We start from the raw sequence: 25,064 nt of genomic DNA on the forward strand, positions 1-25,064 counted from the left end.
CACACTCCCTCCACAAGATGGATGTGGAGGCAAGCGGAGGCTCTGGGCAGCTAGCAGCCTTGCTCACTCAGGTGCAGCACCTCACTCAAATGGTGCCTCACCTGCAACAGCAGTGGCAAGCCACTGTCGCTGCCCCACCCAAGTCCCCAGTGCTTCCCCCAGAGAAGTTCGCTGGGAAGGTGGAGGAGTTTCCTGCATTTCTGGCACAGTGCAAACTGTATATTGAATTATGTGCCAGAGACTTCCCCAGCGACAAGACCAAGGTATGCTTCATTGTCAGCCTCTTAAAGGGGCAGGCAGCTAAATGGGCTACCCCCTTCTTCTAGCCCCATCGCCTCTACTGACCGACTACCAGGGCTTTCTGGACCATATGGCGGTGGCTTTTGCTAACCCTCAGCAAGCAGCCACTGCCAGTCGGAAGATCCGGACCCTGAAGCAGGGTAGAGACTCGGTTTCCCAGTACTCCACCGAGTTCAAGCTTCTGGCCCAAGACCTGGCATGGACCAGTATATGGAGGGGCTGGCTGACGAAGTCATTGATGAGCTGGCATGAGTAGACTGACCAGCCACGTTGCAAGGCCTAATCACGCTGTGTCTCCGCATCAATGACCGCCTGGAAAGCCGCCGATAAGCACGAAGCGGTACCCGTCCCTCTCAGTTGCCACCACCGCCAGTAAAAGACCAGCCCCAAGTCTGAGTGGACCCCTCGACTTGGGGCACCTAGCCAGGTTCCCCAAACCCTACGTTACTGGCCAGGGCCCGTTCCTCGTACCGGTCACATTCTGCTTGCCAGACAGGCGCTGGCTGTTTGTCTATGCCATGGTCGACTCCGGGGCGGCAGCTGTTTCGTCGACGTAGCCTTTGTGAAGCAACACCAGATACCAGTACAGGACAAAGACAACCCGACCCTTGTTAAAGCAATCGACTGGTGCCTCCTCCATTCTGGTCCAGTGACCCAGGAGACCTGCCCAGTTACGCTGCAGACCCAACACCATCACGAGCAAGTACAATTCGATGTTGCTCGCATGCCCTGCTTTCCCCTCATTCTGGGACTCTCCTGGCTCGTAAAGCACAACCCCCTTGTGGACTGGGCACAGGGAAAGCTGAGCTTCAAGGACTCTTGTCCTCACCAGGCCCTGTCGGCCACCCTGGCTGCTGCCGCCCCGGCTGTTGGTCCTCTACTTCCCCTGGCCTACATAGACTTGACCGATGTCTTTGAGGAACAGGGGGCCGACCAGCTCCCCCCACACCGGCCTTATGACTGCGCCATCAATTTGGTACCGGGGCACCCCTGCCCATGGGGTGGCTCTACCCCATGTCCAAACCAGAGCTTCCTCTGCAGGACTTCCTCGCCAAAAACTTGGAACTGGGTTTCATCTGGCCATCCACATCCCTGCTGTCCACCCCTGTTCTCTTTGTCAAGAAGAAAGGCAGCGAGCTCCGGCCCTGCAATGACTACCAGGCCTTGAACAAAATCACCGTCAGGGACCGCTACCCATTGTCACTGATCCCAGAACTATTGGATCGCCTTAAGGGGGCCCAGGTCTATACCAAGCTAGACCTCCGAGGCACGTACAACTTGGTGCGGATCTGCGCAGGAGACGAATGGAAGGTGGCTTTCGGGACCCACTATGGCCAGTTCAAGTACCTTACGATCCCCTTTGGCCTGACCAATGCCCCCGCCGTCTTACAAAGGCTGATGAATGACATCTTTTGCGACCTGCTCGACCGCTTTGTGATCATTTATTTAGATGACATTTTAAGTTATTCCCAAAGCCCCACCCAGTGCGCAGGCCACATCCGCCAGGTCCAGCAACACCTGCGCAAGCATGGTCCCTACACCAAGCTAGAGAAGTGTACCTTCGACTTAACAGCAGTCGAGTTCCTTGGTCACATTATCTCACCCCATGGGACTTGGATGGACCCAAACAAAGTCAAGGCGGTCCTGACTTGGTAGGTGCCACAGAACCGCAAGGACGTACAGCGGTTCCTTGGCTTTTCCAATTATAGCCAGTTCATCCCTGCCTGTGCCGACGTAAACATGTCTCTGACCCAGCTCCTCTGGCCCAAAGAGCCATTTCATTGGACTCCAGAGGCAGACCATGCCGTCACCACCCTGAAAATCTGCTTCACCATTGAGCCGCTCCTGCATTACCCAGACCCACAGCTGCCGTTCACGGTAGAGACCGATGCCTCCAGCATGGCTCTCGGGGCAGTGCTATCCCAGCAAGAGGACCACTCCCATCCGCTACAACCTTGCACATACTACTCATGGGAGCTGACGCTCGCAGAGCGCAACTACACCATCTGGGAGTGGGATCTCCTGGCCATCAAGACCGCCTTCGAGGTTTGGAGGCATCACCTTGAAGGGGTCCGCCAGCCTGTCCAGGTCCTGATTGACCACCAGAACCTGGAGCTACAGACTGCTTGACGCCTCACCCAGTGTCAGATCCGGTGATCCCTCTTCTTTTCCCGGTTTGACTTCCGGATTACCTACATCCCGCAGAACCAGAACTGGAAAGCGGATGCGCTCTCCCAAAAACCGGAGTACGCTGTGCCTCTAACGGAGGAGACTCAACTGGGCTCATCCTTGCACCCTCAGTCTTCACTGCCACCATGACTCGCTCGACCTTGGCTGCAGACATCCAGGCCAGCCAGGCCCAAGACCCCTGGGCTCAGCAATGCCTCCTGGAAGTGCAAGATGGCCCAGCTGGGGATCTTTCTACCCGCCAAGGTCTCCTCCTGCACTGTGGGCACCTATACGTGCCTCCAAGGCCCCTCCGGGCCAATGTGCCCCGCCTGACACATGACTCACCTCCTGCAGGGCACTTTGGGCAACACAAGACCCTGCACCTGCTCACACGGGAGTTCTGGTGGCCTCGCGTCCGTGCTGACATAACTCACTATGTCAGTTCCTGTGAGGTCTGTCGGCGGGCCAAGGATGTACTGGCCAAGCCCCCAGGGCTTTTGCATCCCCTACCCACGCCTGCAGGATCCTGGGACACCATCTCCCTGGACTTTATCACCAAGCTCCCCAGGTCCAAGGGGCACACTTTCATCCTGGTGATGGTGAACCTCTTCACCAAGATGGCTCACTTTGTTCCATGTCCCAAGCCACCCACAGCTCCTGAAACAGTCCAGCTCTACCTCCAGCACGTCTTTCACCTGCACGGGCTCCCGGCACACTTGATCTCAGACTGAGGCTTCCAGTTTACCTTCCGATTCTGGCAAGCCCTACACTCCAGCTTAGGCACCCAGGTGCATTTGTCCTCAGTGTACCATCCCCAAACGGATGGGCAGACCGAACACACCAATGCCATGCTGGAACAATATCCAAGTTGTTACACCAGCTACCAGCAGGATGACTGGACCACCTTGCTCCCTCTGGTCGAGTTTGTCTACAACAATGGCGTACATGTGTCCACGCAACAGACCCCATTTGCCGCTACCTATGGTTACCACCTTTGTTTCTTCCCCGCAGTCCTGCCCCCCACAGCAGTCTTTGCTGCTGATGCGCACCTGCAGAAATTACAGGCTCTCCAGGACTTGCTCCGAGAACAGCTCCAACAGGCTAAAGGGACCTACAAGACAGACACCGACAGAAAGCGACAGGTGGGGCCCCCACTGAAGCCCGGGGACCATGTCTGGCTCTCCACCTGTTACCTGCATCAGCCTGTCCAGTCTCGCAAGCTGGACCCTTGCTTTGTGGGGCCTTACCTGATCACAGACCAAATCAACTCCGTTGCTTTCTGGCTACAGCTGCCGCCCGCCCTCCACATCCACCTGGTCTTCCACTGGTCCCTCCTTTTCCTGCTACACCACTGGATCCTAGCCAACCGCCACCTCCAGCGGCGCCTCCTCCTGTCCTGGTTGATGACGAGGAGGAATATGAGGTCCACCAGCTCCTGGACTCCCGAATCCACCGCGGGGACCTCCAGTATTTCGTGGACTGGGAAGGCTATGGCCCCAAGGACCGTTCATGGGAACTCGTGGACAACCTACACACCCCTGATCCCGTGCAGCAGTTCCATATGGCCTACCCTGACCAGCCTGGCCTGTCTGTGGTGGGGGGGTCCTGCAGGGGGGGATAGTGTCATGAGCCCTGATGAGGAGGAGCTGGAAGGGTTAACAGACCTGGAAGAGCTGCCAGCTAGTTCCTCAACTGAACAAACAGCAGCTGGCCCATCAATCACTCTCCAGGCACCAGTGTCAGCTGTTGACAATCAATCTCCTCCAAGCTCTCCTCCTCCCACCTGAAGAGGTTGAAGCAGGCTCCGGAAAGAACTTTCAGAATGCATCATGCCGTTGCTTCAGATCTCTCAGCCCTGAGTTCTAGCAGAGTCACTGCCAAGGGAGAATGGGGAGAACTTGGGTATAGCAAACATCACGACTACCAGTATTCTAGGTCAGGCCGATGTTGCAGTCCTAAGCAGAGTTATACCTGTCTGAGCCCTCTGAATTTAGTTTGGCTTGGAAGGGTGTAACTCTACTTCGGACTGAACTGCAGGACAAATTTAGCTTATCGCATCATTCTAAATTTGTTTCATTTTAAACTAATATTGGGTTGTGATTGAATTTGACCAGTTCAGATTCCCAGATATTTGAGAGTTTCATTATTTCATTTTAGTACAACTTTAAAATTTGCATTCATTCAAGATTTATTCATAGTCACTTTATAATCTAGGGAAAAACCTGCATACAGTTGTTGACAATGCAACCAAATGTTCTGAAGGGTTTTGTTTTGAAGTCAACCAGCTTTTCTACTCAGTCCCTTCCTATTCCCCTCCTTATTATAGCCCCTGGTTTATACAGGGCCCATTTCCCCCAGCGTAACCTTTTTGGGTAGTCATAGGAGACCCTCCCATTTTCATCAGCAGAAAAGTTGGTTGGATCAATTCCAGTGTGATCAACGTACAAAGGAAGTGGAACCTCTGGTCACATAACTAGCCTCAGGATGCAAAAACAGGAAAAGCCAATTTTTGGGAAGGGCGGGATAGAGATCTAAATAAATAGGAAAAGCTGAAATTATGGAAAGTTTATTTTCCTGCTTTTTGAATAATATTTGTCTGTGCTTTTAATGTTATCTCATCTGTTTAATGTTACATAAAAGAGTGAAAGTAACTTTACTACACAATAAATTAAAGTTCAGTAGATTTTATCTCTTCCTGCCCAGAAATATTTTTTCTGATTTCTTCTAGTAGCAGTTCCTAAGAGTTAATGCAAATAAAAGTGAAGCAGTGAACAACACTGACAAGTTCAGTGTGTTAACTTAAATTCTTTTGATAAACTTACATTAATCATAACCCTCACATGTAGTACTTTGTAGAACATATGTACCAGAGCCAGTGTGGTATAATGGTTAAGAATGGTGGGTTCTAATCTGGAGAACCACTCTTCCACATGAAGCCTGCTGGGTGACCTTGGGCCAGTCAAAGTTCTCTCAGCCCAATCTACCTTACAAGGTGTCTGCTGTGATGAAAGGAAGGGAAGGAGATTGTAAACCACTTTGAGACTCCATAAGGTAGAGAAAAGTGGGGTATAAAAACCAACTCTTCTTCTTCTACCCATGTACAAGATTGCATGCCAAAGGCCACTCTGCCATATCAAATTCATTTTCAGTGTCCATAAAACATGAGGCTGATGGGACTCGGGAGTCATGTAATGTTGCATTATCAATTATAGTAATCATCCACTTATATTATAAAACCTGTTTGAACATGAAAATATTTACTGATATGGATTCATTCTCAGAACTAATAGTTGTGCTAGAATCATATAGTCTGTTAGGCAATGATATAGGCTTAACGGCTCCCATACATGATAGCTCATTTGACCTGTCTTATGTATTAAGAGTTTCAAAATATTACTCTACAGCAGGGGTGGCCAAACTTGCTTAATGTAAGAGCCACATAGAATAAATATAAGATGTTTGGGAGCTGCAAGACATGGAAGGATGGAAGTTAGATGGGAGGAGAGGTGGAAAAAAAGCAACTTTAACTGCATTCCCCAAGCTGCCAGCTGGCTTGGCTTGAGAAGTGATTTAAAAAGAGAATGGGGTGGTGGGGGCTTGGAGAGCCACACAATACGTGTGAAAGAGCCACATGTGGCTCCTGAGCCACAGTTTGAACACCCCTGATCTACATGTTTTTGTTTGGTGTAGTGGTTAAGTGTGTAGACTCTTATCTGGGAGAACCAGGTTTGATTCTCCACTTCTCCATTTGCAGCTGCTGTAATAGCCATAGTTCTCGCAGAGCCATCCTTGAAAGGACAGCTTCTGTGAGAGCTCTCTCAGGCCCACTTACCTCACAGGGTGTCTGCTGTGGGGGAGGAAGGTAAAGGAGATTGTAAGTCGCTCTGGGACTCTGAGATTCAGAGTGATGGGCAAGGGTATAAATCCAATATCATCACCTCCTAATTACAATTATTAATGGGGGAAGGGGAGATTGAAAAGTTTTATAATATTTGGCACTGAAACCATCAGTACTGAAATTATTATTTGTTCCAAGACTTCCTGGCTACTAATTGGTTCATTAAGTTGCTTCTTATTTTCTGTTCTGAGCCAACTGGAAGAATTCATGGTTAATTTCACTCTTACTGTAGCCTGGAGCCATCTTTACACCCAAGTGGTGTGGATTGCCTATTTATGATGAAAAATATATATTGTAGTCAATACTCTAAGCTGTGGAGTCTTGTGAACAAAAGTTCTATTTTGTGAACTACTGGCATTAAAGTTGTCAGCTACTGCATAAATTAGTTTGCTCTGGGCCATTTTTCCAGAGCTAAGACAAAAATATGTGAGCTGGAGGCTAAAAAACTGGGCTAGCACACACTAACTCTGCATAGAGGGAACATGGATTGTAATGTATGAAGGGCAGTATTGCATCTGTATTCCTGTATGAGCAATTTGGACAGTTACTTACAGTTGCTGCTCAGTCCATATATTTGCAACAAAAATCAGTATTTGAATTTGAATAGAGTGTAGCTTTACGACCGCTGTCTGATTTTTAACGATATGTATATCTATAACAAATGTTGGATTTTAATTATTTATTATGAAATGTTAATTTTAAAGTGTAATTTATTTTTATGTTAGTTTTATATATGTTGTAAGCCGCCCTGAGCCAGTCGGTGGGAAGGGTGGGATATAAATCCCAGATAGATAAAAATAAATAAAATAAAAAAATTTATTTCTGTGCTGCCCTTCATATATTAACTCTCTGTTTTGGGAAGGTAAGACTGGAAGTATTTGAGATTTTCAGAACTGAACATAACCATATTCGCAAAATATTCTCCGCATGTGATTTCCCTCGCATCATAGCATAGCTTCTCATTCATGGAATTCCTTCCTTATTTCTAGTACCATCTTAGATGTTTCCAGTTCAGCACTAAAGTGTTGATCCCAGTTTTGATATATTTATTACAAAATTTCTAGCACACCTATCAGCAGGGGCTTAAGGAGGCTTACAAAACCAAAACAGCAACCAAAACAATCCAAAAATGACTTAACAGATTTATGTCAGCCTTTTCTGCCTTTTTCCCTTTCCTTTTTTTCTTGTCTCTGGAGATTAAATATATTAATGGAGAGCCCAGTTATCTTTTACTGCCTCCTTGAATTTGAGTCCAACCTGCTCGGGTTGTTTATTCTAATATTAATTGCTGAAAGCAGCATGAGTCATGAATTCCAGTCCTTTTGGCAGAGCTGCCATTGTGTTTTTGCCTTGGACAACTATCTTATAACAGTCTGGAAAAGCAACAGATGGCTAAGCTCATGAAGATGCAGACCTTTCTTGCAAGATGGGACTAAAGCTAAGGTATTCTTTTGGGGAGATGTTCAAGTCTAGGATGTTCATAGTAGAAAAACAATGGCAAGTCGCTCTGTTGTCTGTGAAGCTCAATTTCAAACTAATTACGAGAAATGGCATTGTGAAGCTTTAAATAGCTGGAAGAAGCAATGGCAATAAACAGTAGATTCTGTAACTATTATTATTATTATTTGGTTATTTCTAGTCTGCTGTCAGATACTGCTGAAAAGTATCAGGAGAAAAAAATCAAATGAAGTAAACAATGTGGATCCTGTTTTAAAACAGCAGTCTTTATTTGCACTGCATCTGCACATACATTGTGTTCTAATACTGGAAATACCTGGATTGGCGTCATTTTCCCCTCCCCCCCATTTGAGGAATGCCGAATAGTACAAGTCTTACAATATAGTAGGTACTGAAGGGGGACCCCTGAATAATTAATGAATACCCCTATGTTAATGAATAAAAGCATGCTTCTGCCTTCAGAACTAGGATGTCTGATACAATCCTTCGTTAGAAGCACAGACAGCCCCAAGTGGGTGTGAATTCAAGGTTTTATAGTAGATAAGAGACAGTGACCTCATTGAGGCCTCTGGATGTGTATTAGATAACAAAGGGGCCTCAGAAAATCTTCTTGCTGGAGCTGATAAAGGAATGGAAAAGTACTAGAAGTTAAAAGGGGGTAGAGAATATTGAATCAGATACACCTGTGTGCCTGCACCTATTGGATTCCTGTGTGAATAAAACGGTCTGTATGTAGAATGATTTTAACTCAGTCATTTTGGGGGCCCATGCCCGACTGTGTTCTGGTGTCATAAAGTAAAAACCTCGCTTCAACCCAGTAAGTCTGCGGACCTTGTTATTTCTCTGCTTCAATACCTACATTTTTTAATCCTGTTTATCCCCCCCCTCACAATGTTGAATGTGTAATGGAAAGATCCAGGTTCAAATCCCAGCAGAGTGCCAGAGTTTTCTGGTTGGTCTTGGAACAAGCATTTAACCTAACCAGGATCACAAAGGTTACTCTTTCCCAAATTCCTTGGAGTCAGTCTGTCTGTCTGTCTCTCTCTCTCTGGTATTTTTGTGTGCCTGTGTGTGTGTGCATCTAGAAGTCACCTCTGGTGACTGGCCCCTACTGGGGAGCCTGGAGGATATTCAGAGAGATGGCTGAATAAAGCCTGCCTTCCCCCTGGCTCTGATATTCCAAGGAGGTCTCCCATCTAAGTACTTGCCAGACCCGATCCTGCTTAGCTTGCGAGATTTGATGAGAGCTGGCTTGCCTGGTCTATCCAGGTCAGAGCCAAGTTCCTTGGGGGTCTCATAATCGGGTAGATTGTTGTCCAGTGGCACCTCAGACACCAACAAGATTTTCAGGGTATAAGCTTTCGAGAGTCAAAGTTCTGAGGGTATCTGACAAAGGGGGCTTTGACTCTCAGAATCTTGTACCCTAAAAATCTTGTAGGTCTCTTAGGAGCTATGGGACTTGTATCTCACTGCTCTCCTACAGACCAACACAGCTACTCTCTGAAATATTGTTTAGCCAGCCCCTCAAAAGAAAATTAAGCATTGGCTGACTTTGATGTAACTGGTTGTGTGTGTGTTTAATCTGTTATTTCTCTGAAGTATGGTCTAACAACACTTCAAGAAATGAAATCATACCTTTCATTGGTAGAAGTCTTTTTTTAATATTTTCATTCCCTGTGGCAAAAATGCAGAACAGCAAAGTAGTTTCAAAAAATAAAATCCTGCTCCAGTAAAAAGGCATTATTATTAATAGAGTACAATAGATTTCTCTAGGGGAGTTATTCAGGAATGAAACAGTTTTGGTGCTCTGCTGGGTGGTGAGATGAACAGTAATACTGTGCCACATTTGCTCTTCAAAATAGCTTGGACTGGACCTGGAAGAGCTGGAAGAGATTGAGGAAGATGCTGGCCTTGGCAATGGAGGTCTGGGGCGTCTAGCAGGTGAGTTGTGATTTTGGTCAGTACTCCAAAGTCCTGCTAGTATTGTTATGCACTTTGAATCATAGTGTTAGAAGGGACCTACAGGGTCATCTAGTTCAGCCTCCTGCACAATGCAGGAACTTCGCAAATACCCCCCCCCCCCATACATCCCCAGTGATCCCTGCTCCATGCCCTGAAAATGGCAAAAAAACCCAAACGTCTTCAGGATCCCTGGCCAAATTGGCCTGGAGAAAATTACTTCTCCTTCGTGAGTTCAAGCAATAAAATGTGTATTTTGAATTTTGTGGTGGGAATGACACATGCAGGCTTGGCTTTGCTGTGTGCCCTTCCTCCAGGAGACAATGCATACCATAGCCTTAATTTGTTTTAAGTCTACTTCTTGCGCTTCATTATTTCATTTTTTTCCTGCTGAGGGCAATCTTATTTGTGGTTTCCATGCTATTGATTGTTGTTTTTTGTTACCTACATTGTTAGTTCTTTGTTTATTTTGCTTCTGTTGCTATGTTTTATTTTCTGTATTCTAATTTGGTCTTTTTTTATACTTGAATATATAATTTTCTCATATTTTTGTATTGTTAGCTACCTAGAGGGCTGATTTTTTTTATTCAGCAGATGGGTGGGATACAAATGTGCTTGAAAGCTCTAGATGCTTTATTTGATGTTTTTAGTAACCACTCATCCATAGGGTCACATGGGTGATAGCTGCTTTTAAAAAAAAAATCTACTTATTTGACTGTTAACAAAAATTTGCCATTTTAGCTTGCTTTCTGGATTCTATGGCAACACTAGGACTTGCAGCCTATGGCTATGGTATCCGCTATGAATTTGGAATTTTTAATCAGAAGATTGTTGATGGCTGGCAGGTATGTTGGTGAAAGAACTACAATTCTTTTTATTCTGTTTCTGACTTGGATTTTATTTGCTCCTAGAGACACCATGTTCAGGAGAGGGCTGTGCAGGTAGACGTTTTGCTGTCATGGTAGAAGCTGTCTGGGCACTTTTGGAAAAGACATCTCTTTGTTCCAGCCCTCCCTGGTGCCTAAGGGGTACACAGTGGAGCAAAGTGAGGGCATTTTGGAAGAAACTATACCTACCAAGCCTGGAACTCTACAAACTTGGCTGATGAGAGTGAGCAAGCAGTGCCCATGCAAAGATCAAAGATTTTTGATCTGTGATAAGAAAATTTTTACCCTGAGTTCATTTAGCCCAATACTGACTGTTCTAACTGGCAGGAGTTCTAAGTTCAAAGATCTTTCCCTGCTCTACTAACTGAGATCCTTGGAAGCAGAGATGTTTGGGACTAAATCTGGAACTTTCTGCATACAAAACTGCTGTGTTGGTGAGCAGGTAGTAGAGAAGATAAGCTTATAGGATGTAGTAGTAGAGAAGATAAGCTTATAGGATGTAGTAGTAGAGAAGATAAGCTTATAGGATGTACAGCCAATGTGGGTCATTTAATTTGCCAGGAAAGGACAAAATTCCCCTTTCTAAACAACAAGACATAATCACTGCCTAGGGGTTTCTTCCTCAACAGATATTTTGAAAGTTATGCCAAGCCCCCAAAGCTGCTTAAAGTTACCATCTCGTAACATGGGCACCAGAAAAGTCTCTTACCTTAGGAGGAAATTTAAAGAGAGTTGAGGCATCCCTTCTAGAACTGACCTCTCTTACATCAAAGTGTGTCTCACACCTATGGGAGGTGCAGTGGACAAGAGACTGCAGAGAGGAGTGGGCAAGCGGTGTCACAGCTGACTTCTCTCTAGTGTTGCTGGGGAGTTTGAAAAGACTGCATCTGGTATCTAGGTTGCAGCTTGAATCCAACTGTAGGCCTTTTTAAGCCTATGCCTGCTTCCCAACCATTACTGTGCCTTTCTCCTTATCTGTATCCCTATTCTGGATGCCATTTTTCTAATGATATGGTGTGGGATATAGACTGGTCAGGGGGGCAGGCTGTGGTGAATTCCTGAAGGGTGAAACTGTCCACAAGGGCACATGGCAGGACAAGGGAAAGGGGGCTGGCTTGCCCCACAGTTAGCTTGGGGACTGGCTTTTAAAATTTTAATTTTACCATTGGCTGGAAAAGATCTCTGTATGTAGCAGTGCTGGAAACCCTTTGTGTGAAGATAACTTGCTAACGAAAGAACATTCTGCTTCTTTGTTGTAAGGTGGAAGAAGCTGATGATTGGCTACGTTATGGCAATCCTTGGGAAAAAGCCCGCCCAGAGTACATGCTCCCTGTGCACTTCTATGGCCGAGTGGATCACACTCCGGATGGCATTAAATGGGTTGATACTCAGGTGAAGTATCATCAAGTTCTTTGGGGGAAGATCCAAATTTAGATGGAGGAGCACACATAGGGACTTGTATAATGCAGCATAGCTGAGCTAGTTGGAGTTGTCGATGTTGCACATCCACCCAGCTACTTTCTCTGAAATGTATTTCAGTATACATAATAATCTAGTAAGCAATAAATAACAGTGTAACAAGAGATTCTCTAGCATTGTCAGCCTTTCTACAGGAGGCAGCAAAATGTTTAGGATATGCCTTTGTCCCCTTCCACTCCCCATCAGCTAGTCTCTTGAACATATTGCTTCTGGTCTGTAATTAAATTAACACCTTTTCCAAAAAGTCACAGTTAAGCCTGGAGTATGACTTACTGAACAACAACCCCTGGTGAAAACATGGTATTGTGGTACACAGGGGGCTGAGTTGCCCAGAGTCAATTCTGTTTAAGCTTTATTGGTAGTGGAAGGGGATTGTCTCCACACAACAGGACATCCAAAGCTAGACTTGAATAACTCTTTATTAAGTCCTCAAAATGAACATATGAAGCCTCCTTATACTGAATCAGACCCTTGGTCCATCAAAGTCAGTATTGTCTTCTCAGACTGGCAGCGGCTCTCCAGGGTCTCAAGCTGAGGTTTTTCACACCTTTTTTGCCTGGACCCTTTTTTGGAGATGCCAGGGATTGAACCTGGGACCTTCTGCTTCCCAAGCAGATGCTCTACCACTGAGCCACCGTCCCTCCCCCATTAAATAGATAAATACTTTCTGCAAGAGAGTGCATATGAAACATATGAAGCTGCCTTCTACTGAATCAGACCCCCCTGGGTCCATCAAAGTCAGTCTTGCTTACTCAGACTGGCAGTGCCCTTCCAGAGCCTCAAGCTGTGATTTTTCACACCTATTTGCCTGGACCCCTTTTAGTTGGAGATGCCGGGGATCGAACCTGGAACTTTCTGCTTACCAAGCAGATGCTCTACCACTGAGCCACCGTCCTTCCCAAACTGGGAGATCATGAACATATGAAGCTGCCTTATACTGAATCAGACCCTTGTTCCATCAAAGTCAGTATTGTCTTCTCAGACTGGCAGCGGCTCTCCAGGGTCTCAAGCTGAGGTTTTTCACACCTGTTTGCCTGGACCCTTTTTTGGAGATGCCGGGGATTGAACCTGGGACCTTCTGCTTCCCAAGCAGATGCTCTACCACTGAGCCACCGTCCCTCCCCTAACAACCAACTAATCTTTTAACTCTTTCTTACAACCTGAGGGATTTGATAGCTTTAGTCCTTCCAGACAAATTGTTGCTGTTATTATCCTGATGCATGCACCCCATGTTGTTATAGCACTTTAAAGAAAAAAAATATGAATATCAAATAGGTGTCCTGGTGGATGAAGACAAAAATGCCTCCACACCCTGGCCTGAAATGGGTGTGTGTCCCCCCTCTTTTTAACATCCCATATGATGAAGAAAGATGAATTTTTTTTTTCTGGATTGCAAATCACTTTCTTCCAAAGAATGTTTGAATGTTAGATTTGAAGCAGTATGCAGCTAGTCAGCACTTGAGAAGAATTATCTAGGGCATGTTGGAAAGTTTTCAAAACAGCTTTCTCTAGTGTGATTTTAGCAACCTGTATCACATTCCACTTATGCCTCTGAAGTGCATTTTGAGATGCAGACAAAAAAATGGGTTGTCATGTTGGCCCATAGCAAAATTCAAAAACCATGTAATGCCTTTTATTTATCAGATTTATATCCTGCCCTCCCCCGACAGGCTCAGGGCGGCTAACAACAGTCTAAAAACATTAGCAATTTACAAACATATTAAAATTAGATATATAAAAACATTTCCGTATATATTAAAAATCCGAGATGGCAAGCTTCTGATTTCCATTATATTAATTCAGTGAGATTGTCAATGCTGAAGGTAATAGCCACTCCCCCTATCCATTTAAGGAGAGTTTGAAAAGTTCGGTCTTACAGGCCTTGTGGAACTGTGGCAGGTCCTGCAAGGCCCTGATGTTTTGGGAGAAGGCATTCCACAATGAGACAGCTGTGCATTCATATACTAACGACTGCAAGGATGCAATATGCAAAATACTGGAAGAATATGCTACATATCTTTTGAATCGAACTATGTTTCATAACCCAATATATTTTTGCTTTCCTATATGACCATCACATGTAGTAGAACGACCCCTCCTTGCTACAGCATTTCCAACATATGTTTGACATACCTGGGTACATCCTAGCTATTGGGCATTAAGTGCCATCTATAAAACATTTTGTAAAGGTTTTCCTTAAATGCTATTCATTTTGTTATTTTCATATTTGTTGTCCACAGTAGTTCCCACTGATCTAACTGTATATTGTGCCTCAGGTTCTGTGCCCACTTAACCATACTTTCTTTAACGACCTCCTCCAATTTTTGTTGTAACAGGATGGCATAGATCTTCTTAATTAATTTCTCATCTGGGCCACAAATAGTTTTATCAAATATTAACACATCTTTCTCAAAGCCTTGAGTTTTATCTTTCCCATATCTCGATTGGATTTGAGCTCTCATCCAACAGTCTAAATTTATATTTTGGCTTCTTAATTCTTCATTTGTTTTCAGAGATGCATCATCTTTCAATAGATTCTTGGAATATAGTCTGTTTTATGACAATTGGTATAGTTTGGAATAGAAATAGCATTCTAAGTAGGACATTAATTTTAATAGCTGCAATCCAACCCATCAATTAGAGTTGTAGTTTATCCCAATTATTCACATCTCTGTCAGTTTCTTTAAGAAGTTTTATATAGTTATCTTCCCATAAAGATATGGATTTATTTGACAATTGTATTCCCAAATACTTCACCTTCTTTGCAACTTGAAAGCCTGATTCCTGTTCTAATTCTTCTCTTTGAGGGTTTGTCATATTTTTCACTAACATTTTTGTTTTTTGATAGTTAACTCTCATTCCAGCCAAACCTCCTTTTTCCTTTAATTTTTCTTTTAAAAAACCAATTGATTCCAGTGGATTTTCTAAAATAAATATTAGGTCGTCTGCAAATGCTTGGAGCTTATATTCTTCTCCTCTTATAGTTGTTCCCTTTATTTCTTTATCATTTCTAATTGATATATTGAGGGTTTCCAGTGATAGTATAAAGAGCTCTTTAAACTATCACTGGAAACTCTTTAACTTTGATTTTTTGAGGCCTACTGTTTAATTCCAAGTTAATTTACAAATTGGTGAATAAGCTACTGAAATACATCCTCTGCATGCTCTTTTTTTATTGGTGCTGCCTCACCAATTTTGTCTATGCAGGTGTCTATTCCCTCACAGGCCTCCAAAGAATGGGTTGGTCACCCACCAGTGGGATCACATGGAACTTGTGGGAGGGGGAAAGCGGTATTGCCCGACTAGCAGCTGGAGACAATGAAGCTTCACTTCCAGGTCAGGGGTTGAGAGCCACCAGTACTAGAGAAGATCAGCATTCCATAGGTGATGGATTCATTAAATTTATTATTTATTAAAACACTTCTTTACTGCTTTTCTTTTCCTCCTGGCAAAGCCAAACAGGCTTCAGCAACCGCTCTTTTTCCTAATCTTTATCTGATGCATTTCTGCTTTTTCTAGGTAGTGCTTGCCATGCCTTACGACACTCCTGTTCCAGGATACAAGAACAATACAGTCAACACTATGAGGCTGTGGTCTGCCAAAGCTCCCAATGACTTCAACCTTGAAGAATGTAAGTGTGGTCTCCTTCTGGAATATGCTGTCTTGTTCTTTTATTTTTATTTTGGGGATATATCTGGGTTGCCTATTGCTAGAGGAAAATACAAACTCAGACTTCTTAATGTTCAGCAGGTTGGAAATTTGGCTGGGTGGAATGAAAGCCAAAATGTCTGTCCTGTCAAAGCACTGCTTAATGTTCCAGCATGCACAGAAGCAGAAACTGGTGAATTGGCTTTGAGTTGTCTGCAGCAGATAGGACCCATCCACCATTTCTGTCTTGAGGTTTTCTTCCATAAGAATGTGCTGACTACAGCACAGATGCATATAAGGCTCTTGTCCCTTGTATACAATGGGTCAGTGCAGTTTAGTTCTTCATCACCTATATGCTGGATGGCTGTGTTAGGAAGGTGCTGTGTTCATCATTTCTGCACTAGGCAATGTGTCCTTGAAACTGCCAATATCTGGTGACTTAAGATGAGGAGTCTTGTTCTAGGGCTCTTTATAGAATCACAGAGTTGGAAGGGACCTCCAAGGTCATCAACCCCCTGCAAAATGCAGGAAACTCACAAATACCTCCCCCTAAATTCACAGGATCTTCATTGCTATCAGATGGCCATCTAGCCTCTGTTTAAAAACCTCCAAGGAAGGAGAACCCACCACCTCCCGAGAAGCCTGTTCCACTGAGGAACTGCTCTAATGGTCTGGAAGTTCTTCCTAATGTTGAGCTGGAAACTCTTATGATTAAATTTTAACCCACTGGTTCTGTTCCTGCCTTCTGGGGCCACAGAAAACAATTCTGCACCATCCTCTATATGACAACCTTTCAAGTACTTGAAGATGGTGATCATATATACTAAATAAAACTTTAGGTATTCCTTTTGTCATTTATGGAAGTCTTGGTCTATCATTTAGGCTTCTGAAATGTATTCAGCAAAGGTTGATTTCCACCCCACCCCCCCAGCCCGCCAATAAAAACCTATCCAAAGCAACATTTTCTGTAGGAATGACATGGACAAGAGGAGCTGTTTATTTGGAAGAGTCTGCTAAATGAGAAAAAAGTCTTGTGGCATGTTTAAAGAAAAACTTAATGAATTTATTATGGCAAATTTTAGTATGAATTAGAGCTTACTCGATCAGCTATGAGCTCTGGCTAATGAAAATTTATGCCAGAATAAATCCATTAGTCTAAGTCGCTGCAGGAGTCTGTTGATTCGGCTGCAACAGACTTGCATAGCTATCTTGCAAAAATTAGACTCGTGCTTTACTGAGAGGATATTCTAGATAATACAGCAGATGAAATATATAATTACTGTACCGGCATTTTACATTTATGGAGTTGGCTTGGCTGTTCCATTGATATGTGTTCCTTTGCTTGATCTAGTTAATGTTGGTGATTATATCCAGGCAGTGTTGGACAGAAACTTGGCAGAAAACATCTCCAGAGTACTGTATCCAAACGATAATGTGAGTTAATGTTTTATGCCACTCATAGTCTCTTCTGCTAAGCATATGCAGCCTATTGCTGTTTCCTGCAGAAATGACTATTTAATTTATTATAATATAGATCCTATACATGTGTAGAGAGGTTTTCCTATTCTGCTGTGTTGATTAACTGAGAGGATATTCTAAGGAACACAGTAGAAATATATGTGTGTGTATATTGATTCATTATGTTAAAAAATTATACTTGTGAATACTATTTTATGGTTTTAAGCAAATATGTTGAACTAAGCCCTTCTGGTTAACTGAACTGATCTTATCTTGTTGGTCTGTTTTACTATTATAGATGGGCACTTGAAACATGTTTTGATTTATGGATAAATGGTCAAGTGCACACTGCATTGCACAAACACAGCTTCCTAGTAACTGGTTCCTTCTGTTTCACTTTTTTTTGCTTGTGTTATATTTTTATTTTTTCTTAATCTGTAATCTCTTTTCCTTGAACCTAAACTGATTATCTTGTTTTATTTATTTCAATGGGAGTAAGCATGGCTGACTTTACCTGAATTGGGGCCATTGGGTACAGTTCAGAAAAAAGTAAGCATGCTTAACACAAGTCCCATTGATTTCCTGGTGATTTCCTGAATAGGTTAAGCAAGTTTTGACTTTCTTTGATTCTGTTCTACTTGTCCGATGATGAATGAAGATTTGTTCTCTGACTTTGCAGAAATTTCAAAAAAGGATTACAATTGTATTCTTTCATTTCTGTGGATGAAATGTGCCTAATTATTTCAGATAAATGTGTATATCAAAGATGGGTTTGATGGAAAGAACCATTGGGATTTCACAAGCGCTTATGCCCAAAATTTCGTTTCTTCTGTCTGTTAATACATCTTAATGCCACCATTCCTCCAAAGGGCTCAGGGCAGGGTACATGGTTCTTCTCATACATATCCTTATTGCAACCCTGTGAGGTAGGCTAGTGATGGGCATGAATTTCATGGCAGAGTATGGATTTGAACCCAGATCTGCCAGATCCTCATAATGCTCTAACTACTACACTACAATAGTTCTGTAATAGTGTATAGATTATAGGATGCTCTAAGCGCTCAATAAAGAAGAAGACTCATAATAGTTTTGCAGTCCTTTGGGTACTGGCTTCATTGTGTTGGATGCTGCAGAGACTTTTACAGACTTCCACAGCAGTGACATTTCTTTCCATGTTTCTAAGTTCTTTGAAGGGAAAGAGCTGCGTTTGAAACAGGAGTACTTTGTGGTAGCGGCCACTCTCCAGGATATCATACGGCGATTCAAGTCTTCCAAATTTGGTTGTCGGGACCCCGTCAGAACCTGTTTTGAAACTTTCCCTGACAAGGTGAATACTAGGGCTGAACAAATGGTTACAGAGAATACCTCTGTTACCAATTTTCTGCATTTTTCAAAAATGAACTAGCATTTTGGAGTGGCAGTGGAGTTTCCAAGTAATTCTAGAAAGCAAAACTGTGACCATTATCCTTACTGTGATATTATTATTGTAATACCTAGAAATAATCATAATTACATTAGTCTTGATGCATCAGTATTGATGCACCTTTATAACGCACATTATTGTTAAATAATTACTTATACAACTAACTCAGCTTACAAAATGCTTTGCTGTTTTTTACTTGTTCACCACAAAAACCCCTACAAGTTTAATAATTATACCGATTCAATGAAATTGCTGAGCAGTCGAGTTAGAACGGATAAAAGGAGGTACTTCTTCACCCAAAGGGTGATTAACATGTGGAATTCACTGTCACAGGAGGTGGTGGTGGCTACAAGCATAGCCAGCTTCAAGAGGGGATTAGATAAAAATATGGAGCAGAGGTCCATCAGTGGCTATTAGCCACAGTGTGTGTGTGTGTGTGTGTGTGTGCGTATATATAAATTTTTGGCCACTGTGTGATACAGAGTGTTGGACTGGATGGGCCTTTGGCCTGATCCAACATGGCTTCTCTTATGTTCTTATGTTCTCCTTTCCTGCTGCAGCCCAAAATGCTGCTCCTGGGGGATGGGTCAGAGGTTTGCAGCAGGAGGGAGGAAATTGGGGGAGGGGATCTTTCCATTCATGGAAATCCTTTGCTGGTTTGAAGGCAGTTTGCATGGTTGTGCAGTTTATTTTGGATAAGAGTCTGTTCTTGTTCTTTTACAAAATTTGGAAAGTTTGGAGGGAGTGTTTTCATTTTTTCTGTACAAATCTGTGGGAAAGGGTTGGCATCCCTGGAGAAGTAGGAGGGGACTGTAAAGGAGTAGAAGATGGGGGATGAGTTGAGGCTGGATTTGAACTCATGGTATCCAGGGTCCAAAGATCCCACAACTTATGTTGCCTTTATGTCATGGGAGTGTGGAGTTTCACACTAAGAGTGTATGTTTTGCAGGTTGCCATTCAGCTAAATGACACCCATCCTGCCCTTGCTATTCCTGAGCTCATGAGAATTCTCATTGATGTTGAAAAAATGGAGTGGGATAAGGTGAGAGAGAAAAAAAGGAAATGGCATAATTACATGAGATTGTGAATTAGTTCTTAGACTGTCTCAAGATTATTGATGACAGCTCAGTACAGACCACCTAAAGGGAAAAGCACACATTTGGTGGAAGACCTATGTCTTTGGACATGAGTTACCACTAAATAGTTGTAAAGTTTGTTTGTTTGTTTGTTTTTTTTGGGGGGGGGGGTTCTTCTCGGTTTTAACATTGAGCAGTCCAACTGTAAAGGAGCCAACTAGTTGTATCCTTTCCTCCCCTGTGCTGTTTTCCCATCTTTATACAATCCTCCACCATGGCTGTTATTTTCCTCATTGGGGAAACTAAAGAGATTGCCTGTATATTATATGTATGCTTCCCCCAAATAGCAGCTCTTGGAGGGGGTCATATGAAGCCAGATACTAGCACGCCTCTCTGTTGTAGGAGAACCCTGATCTGAACCACAGTCCTTGTAGAGAATATTCCTATTATTTGGGAAATCCATTTATGACCCTGATTATAGCAGAGGGTTTTTAAAAAAGGCTATTTAGGTTTGTACCTAGAGTCTGTTGTGCCTCTGCCATGTCACAAGTCAACAGCTGCTTATTTGTATCTGCTGGTACTCCTGAATCATGGGGTGGATGCACTGGACAAGCAGTAGATCAGGACTGCTTTATGTGCCAGTCCAATAAGGGAAATTATTGTGGACAAATCACTAGAAACATCAGATTCAGCCAGCTGTGATCTTTTAGGTGTAGTTTGGTGTAGTGGTTAAGTGTGTGGACTCTTTATCTGGGAAAACCAGGTTTGATTCCCCACTCCTCCACTTGCACATGCTGGCATGGCCTTGGGTCAGCCATAGCTCTTGCAGGAGTTGTCCTTGAAAGGGCAGCTGCTGTGATAGCCCTCTCAGCCCCAACCACCTCACAGGGTGTCTGTTGTGGGGGAGGAAGATAAAGGAGATTGTAAGCTGCTCTGAGTTTCTGATTCAGAGAGAAGGGCGGGGTATAAATCTGCAATTCTTCTTCTTTTTACTCATATTAATCCACACATGTTTTTGCCTTAGGCCTGGGAAATAACAAGAAGAACCTGTGCGTATACCAACCATACGGTGCTGCCTGAAGCTCTGGAACGCTGGCCTGTCTCTATGTTTGAAAAACTCCTGCCAAGGCACCTGGAGATTATTTATGCGATCAACCAAAAACATCTGGATGTAAGAAGTTTGGATTGGAGAAATTGGAGGAATTAAGAGAATTGATAAGGCTGGAAGCAAGCAGGGGTTTGAGAGTAGTTGAAACTATGCCTGAATATGCAGGAAGCAGGGCAAAGCCAACAACTTTATAGTTCCGTGTGGAATTCTATTGGTCCTTTGTGTCACCTGGTCCCTGTTGTTACTTTTCTGAACTGAAATAGGGGACAGCATATTGTGTAGCGTTCCAAGCTTTTTTATTGTTCTTGGATGCTTTATCATGATTTTTGTCCGAATTGGTTTATATTTGAACATACTTATTAGCTTTTTTGAGGACCCACCAAGTGGAAAGGTTAAATAATCTAAATAAATAAAGTTGGTAGTTGCTGCACCACCTTCTGACTATTTTCGGTGCTGGTGCTGTGGCATAGCAGAAAACAGGCCCATCACTTCATTCTCCAGTAAAATGCCATGTTGTCACAGAGATGAAGGCACCAGGGTCCTATTGCTAGAGTCCTCCAGGGGCCATACAAGAATGACCCAAACCAATTGGAGTGTAGAAGCTCCTGGTTAGTCTGGTGCCACTGGGAAGAGTCAAACATTCCATTTCAGGAATCACTTTCATCTTCATTTGGATAGTCCATTGACTTTGCTGGGAACAAGTGCTATCACTGTTTGCTTGGATATATTATGTGGTTAGCTTGGACTGCTTGCATATTTGCCAGGATGAATTATTTCCGTGGGTTAAAACCTTAATGCATTTTGGGGAAACTGAGATTTGCATTTTTACTACATGAGAAGAGCTTATTATTCCTTTTAAAAAGCTGTTACAGATTTGTCGGTGAATATCTGTGCTACAGATTTATTATCGTTTAACAATAATTCAAGCACCCTTGGGAACTATTGTTTTATGATGAAGAGCTACAGATCTCTAAAGAATCTTTGGCGCTATCATTAGGATTGCTTACCAACTCTGGCTTGGGAAGTTCCTGGAGATTTGAAGGTGGTGCTTTGGGAAGGTGGAGCAGGGTATGATGTCATACAATTCACCTTCCAAACTGCCATTTCCTTCTGGGGAAATGATCTCTGTGGCCTGGAGATCAGGTGCACTCTGGGAAAAGTTGCACCAGAAGGTTAGCGATCCTCTATCCTTTGCCAAAGTATACATCCTAGGATTGTTTGGAGTAAGCAATGACAATTAAATGAGTATAAAACCATTTTACATTTATAATATAAATTGTGCTAAAACCAATTTGTGCTTGTGACATAGATATACCCACCAAACTATCATAATCACAGTGGTGCCAGTTTCTAGTACCCTTCTCTATATCCACAGGGTAAGTCCAAACTTGGAGTTAGGAGTTTTATGTATGGGGCTCCCAAAGGGTTCCCTCCCCTTTAAATAGCTGGTGTGTAGGATTGTGATTTGAATTGGGACCATGGCACAGGAGAAGGGGATTAATCCTCTCCTCCTGCTGTTTCCTTTACCAACATGCCCCTGTGTGAGCTGCACAAACATATAGATCTTTATACAGTTTCTGGCACTAACCTGTATCCCCCCCTGCTGCCCAGGGCCTCTCTCTGGGGTGTTTTCTGTTCAGAAAAATGCTAAGTGAGAAGGCTCACCAGTACCATACATTCTTGTTCTCAGCTGTGACCTGACAGACCAGCTATTTAAACGAATAAAACTGCAGGAAGTTCCATATGTGGAACTCCTGGTGCCTTGTATGGGGTGGTCCTTGTTTAAAAGGTGTAGGAAATGGCAAAATGAATGCACATCCTCAAAGCAACTGCTTTTCTTTTTCACATTCTTCTGTATCCTAGGGTCCAATATAATATAATTAAGCCCTGGTTGTCAATATTCTTCTTTGCACCCCGACAGCATGTGGCAGCCCTTTACCCAGGAGATATCGACCGTCTCCGAAGGATGTCTGTGATTGAGGAGGGCGACTGCAAGAGGATCAACATGGCTCATCTCTGTGTTATCGGTGCTCATGCAGTCAACGGTGTGGCCAGGATCCACTCAGAAATTGTAAAGAATTCTGTGTGAGTCCTTCTTGTTTTTCCTTTGCTTGTTTATGAGCTTGGGGCTGTATAAGCAGAAAACAGACCGGGACTGTAGTATCTTTCCAGGGATCTGGGAAGAAAGCTTGTTTCTCTCTTTCTCATGCATCGTTATGAAATCTGTTTCATTTTGCGTGTTTGCATCTTCCTCTCTGGGACTAGAAAATATAAACATGGTTTGGAAACTAGAAGACAAAGGAATATGAATGTTAGCCACTAAAAAACAACAAATGATCTCTTGAGTGAACTTGTAATCTTGGGGGTAATGGGAAAACTTTTTAACATAGTTTTGATAACACTGGCAACATACTATGGTTACAGCACCATGTTGCATATCATTGGTAAAACAAAGGACCAAAGTGTGGAATCAACAGGATCAAAAAGGCTGTACCACTTCAGGAACTGTACCACTGCAGTGGAGAGGTTCATGTTTGACTCATCCCCATGGCAAAAGCTTCACATGTATAGAAAACTACCATGTCAAGGATATGATATTAGTCTGTCTGTATGATGTGATGTTTAACTATGTGCAAGGAAGTTTAGTATGTATTTGTACAGAGAACACAGGCCCGTGCGAGAGATGATGTAGTAAAGAAAAAGTTTCTCCATTTGATTCTGCTAGCCTTAAAAGTTACATGACTTGATTTTTTTCTGAAATGCCTTGTTAACTCATGTCTTCTAGTTTCAAGGATTTCTATGAGTTGGAGCCAGAGAAGTTTCAGAACAAGACTAATGGCATTACTCCTAGGCGTTGGCTTCTGCTGTGCAACCCAGGACTCTCTGATGTCATTGTGGAGGTGAGTCACAAGAGGCTTCAGCCAAGAGGAAAAGCCACTGACAGCAGTCCTTCTTTTTTGTATGAGAGGAGAGAACTGGGGACACAGCACTTGGGGAGAGAACTGGGGACACAGTTTGCAAGGCCTGAGCAAGGCTGCTAACAATAGGACATTTGGGAGGGCATTAATTCTTAGGGTCACCATAACTGAGTTGATGACACTTAACATGCACACAAACACAGGTTGCTGAATTTGTATCAGATGGTTGTTGGGACCATGAAGTTAACAATGAAAGGATTGTTGCTTGGCTGCTCTTCTCGGCCTATGATGAAATTTCCAACATGGAAGTTGTTTCCCAGTATAGCCTTGTGTAAAAGTTTGCCTGCAGAAGGCCTCCACTTGACCCTAGGGTTGGGGTTGGTGCTGGTGATGTTCCCGCTTCTTTTTGCTGGAACACCAGCAGTCCCCCATGCATGATAACTGGGTTTAAATGAAACGGTGCAGTGACAGCAGCTGTATTGTTTGCAACTGGGTTCATGCTGGCTCAGTTCAGAGGCTGGCTCTGGATTAGCCAGCTAGCCAACTTGTACATTATTAGCACACTGTTTACAGACCAGCATCTTTTCTCTCTGTACTATGGCCCTGTCATTGTGTCTCAAGGTCATGGTGTTTTGTCTCCAATTCTCCCTTTTCTGGCAAATGTTGTCCCTGATTGTAGAAGGCAGGGGTTGAGATCCACAACAGTGAAAGCATATACATTAAATGAACTGGATTGTTAATTGTGAATTTCTTTCCCTTGATATTACAGAGAATTGGAGAAGATTTCATAACTGATTTGAGTCTGTTGAAGAAGCTGTTGGATTTTGTTGATGATGAGGCCTTTATCAGGGATGTAGCCAAAGTTAAACAGGTAATAAGAGCAAAGTTGGCTGCAAGTCAATGGGAGTATTGGCTCAAATTCTTAAGAAAAAGGATGCAGTGATATTGACTTTGTTGGTGCATGACTTATGGGAAGTAGTAGCATATCTGGGTCTTTCAGACAAGTTGTAGAAAAACATGCAACTTCAAAAATGGACGCCTTTGACAGGGGCTATTGTGTGTACACCAGAAATATTTGTTAGCTTCCTGGAATCATTGCTACTATTAAGGAAGATTTTGCAAAATGTAATGGTATTGGGTTATATCCAGATTAATTTGGCAACTTCTACTGATTCCCCTTCCCCCTGCAAACCCCGCTCATGTCATTCCTTGGTGTCCCCTGTGCACGAGGAACAGCATTTTAGTCTGATTAGCAAGCTACAGTGAGAAGGGGGAGGCAGGCA

General features: G+C 43.4%; 1 protein-coding gene across 1 annotated transcript in view; it reads left to right on the plus strand.

The window, feature by feature from the left end:
- The window catches only part of LOC132590822 (glycogen phosphorylase, brain form), a 61,631-nt gene that overhangs the window by 18,341 nt on the left and 18,226 nt on the right, over positions 1-25,064 (plus strand). The window contains exons 3-13 of the mRNA XM_060263754.1: positions 9,688-9,766; positions 10,526-10,629; positions 11,932-12,063; positions 15,670-15,781; positions 17,150-17,232; positions 18,440-18,583; positions 19,629-19,721; positions 20,780-20,926; positions 22,785-22,948; positions 23,649-23,763; positions 24,551-24,652. Coding sequence (XP_060119737.1) covers positions 9,688-9,766; positions 10,526-10,629; positions 11,932-12,063; positions 15,670-15,781; positions 17,150-17,232; positions 18,440-18,583; positions 19,629-19,721; positions 20,780-20,926; positions 22,785-22,948; positions 23,649-23,763; positions 24,551-24,652 — 1,275 coding nt within the window. The remainder of the gene's footprint in view (positions 1-9,687; positions 9,767-10,525; positions 10,630-11,931; positions 12,064-15,669; positions 15,782-17,149; positions 17,233-18,439; positions 18,584-19,628; positions 19,722-20,779; positions 20,927-22,784; positions 22,949-23,648; positions 23,764-24,550; positions 24,653-25,064) is intronic.

This window comes from Heteronotia binoei, unplaced genomic scaffold (assembly GCF_032191835.1).
Source record: "Heteronotia binoei isolate CCM8104 ecotype False Entrance Well unplaced genomic scaffold, APGP_CSIRO_Hbin_v1 ptg000814l, whole genome shotgun sequence".
Taxonomy (NCBI): Eukaryota; Metazoa; Chordata; class Lepidosauria; order Squamata; family Gekkonidae; genus Heteronotia; species Heteronotia binoei.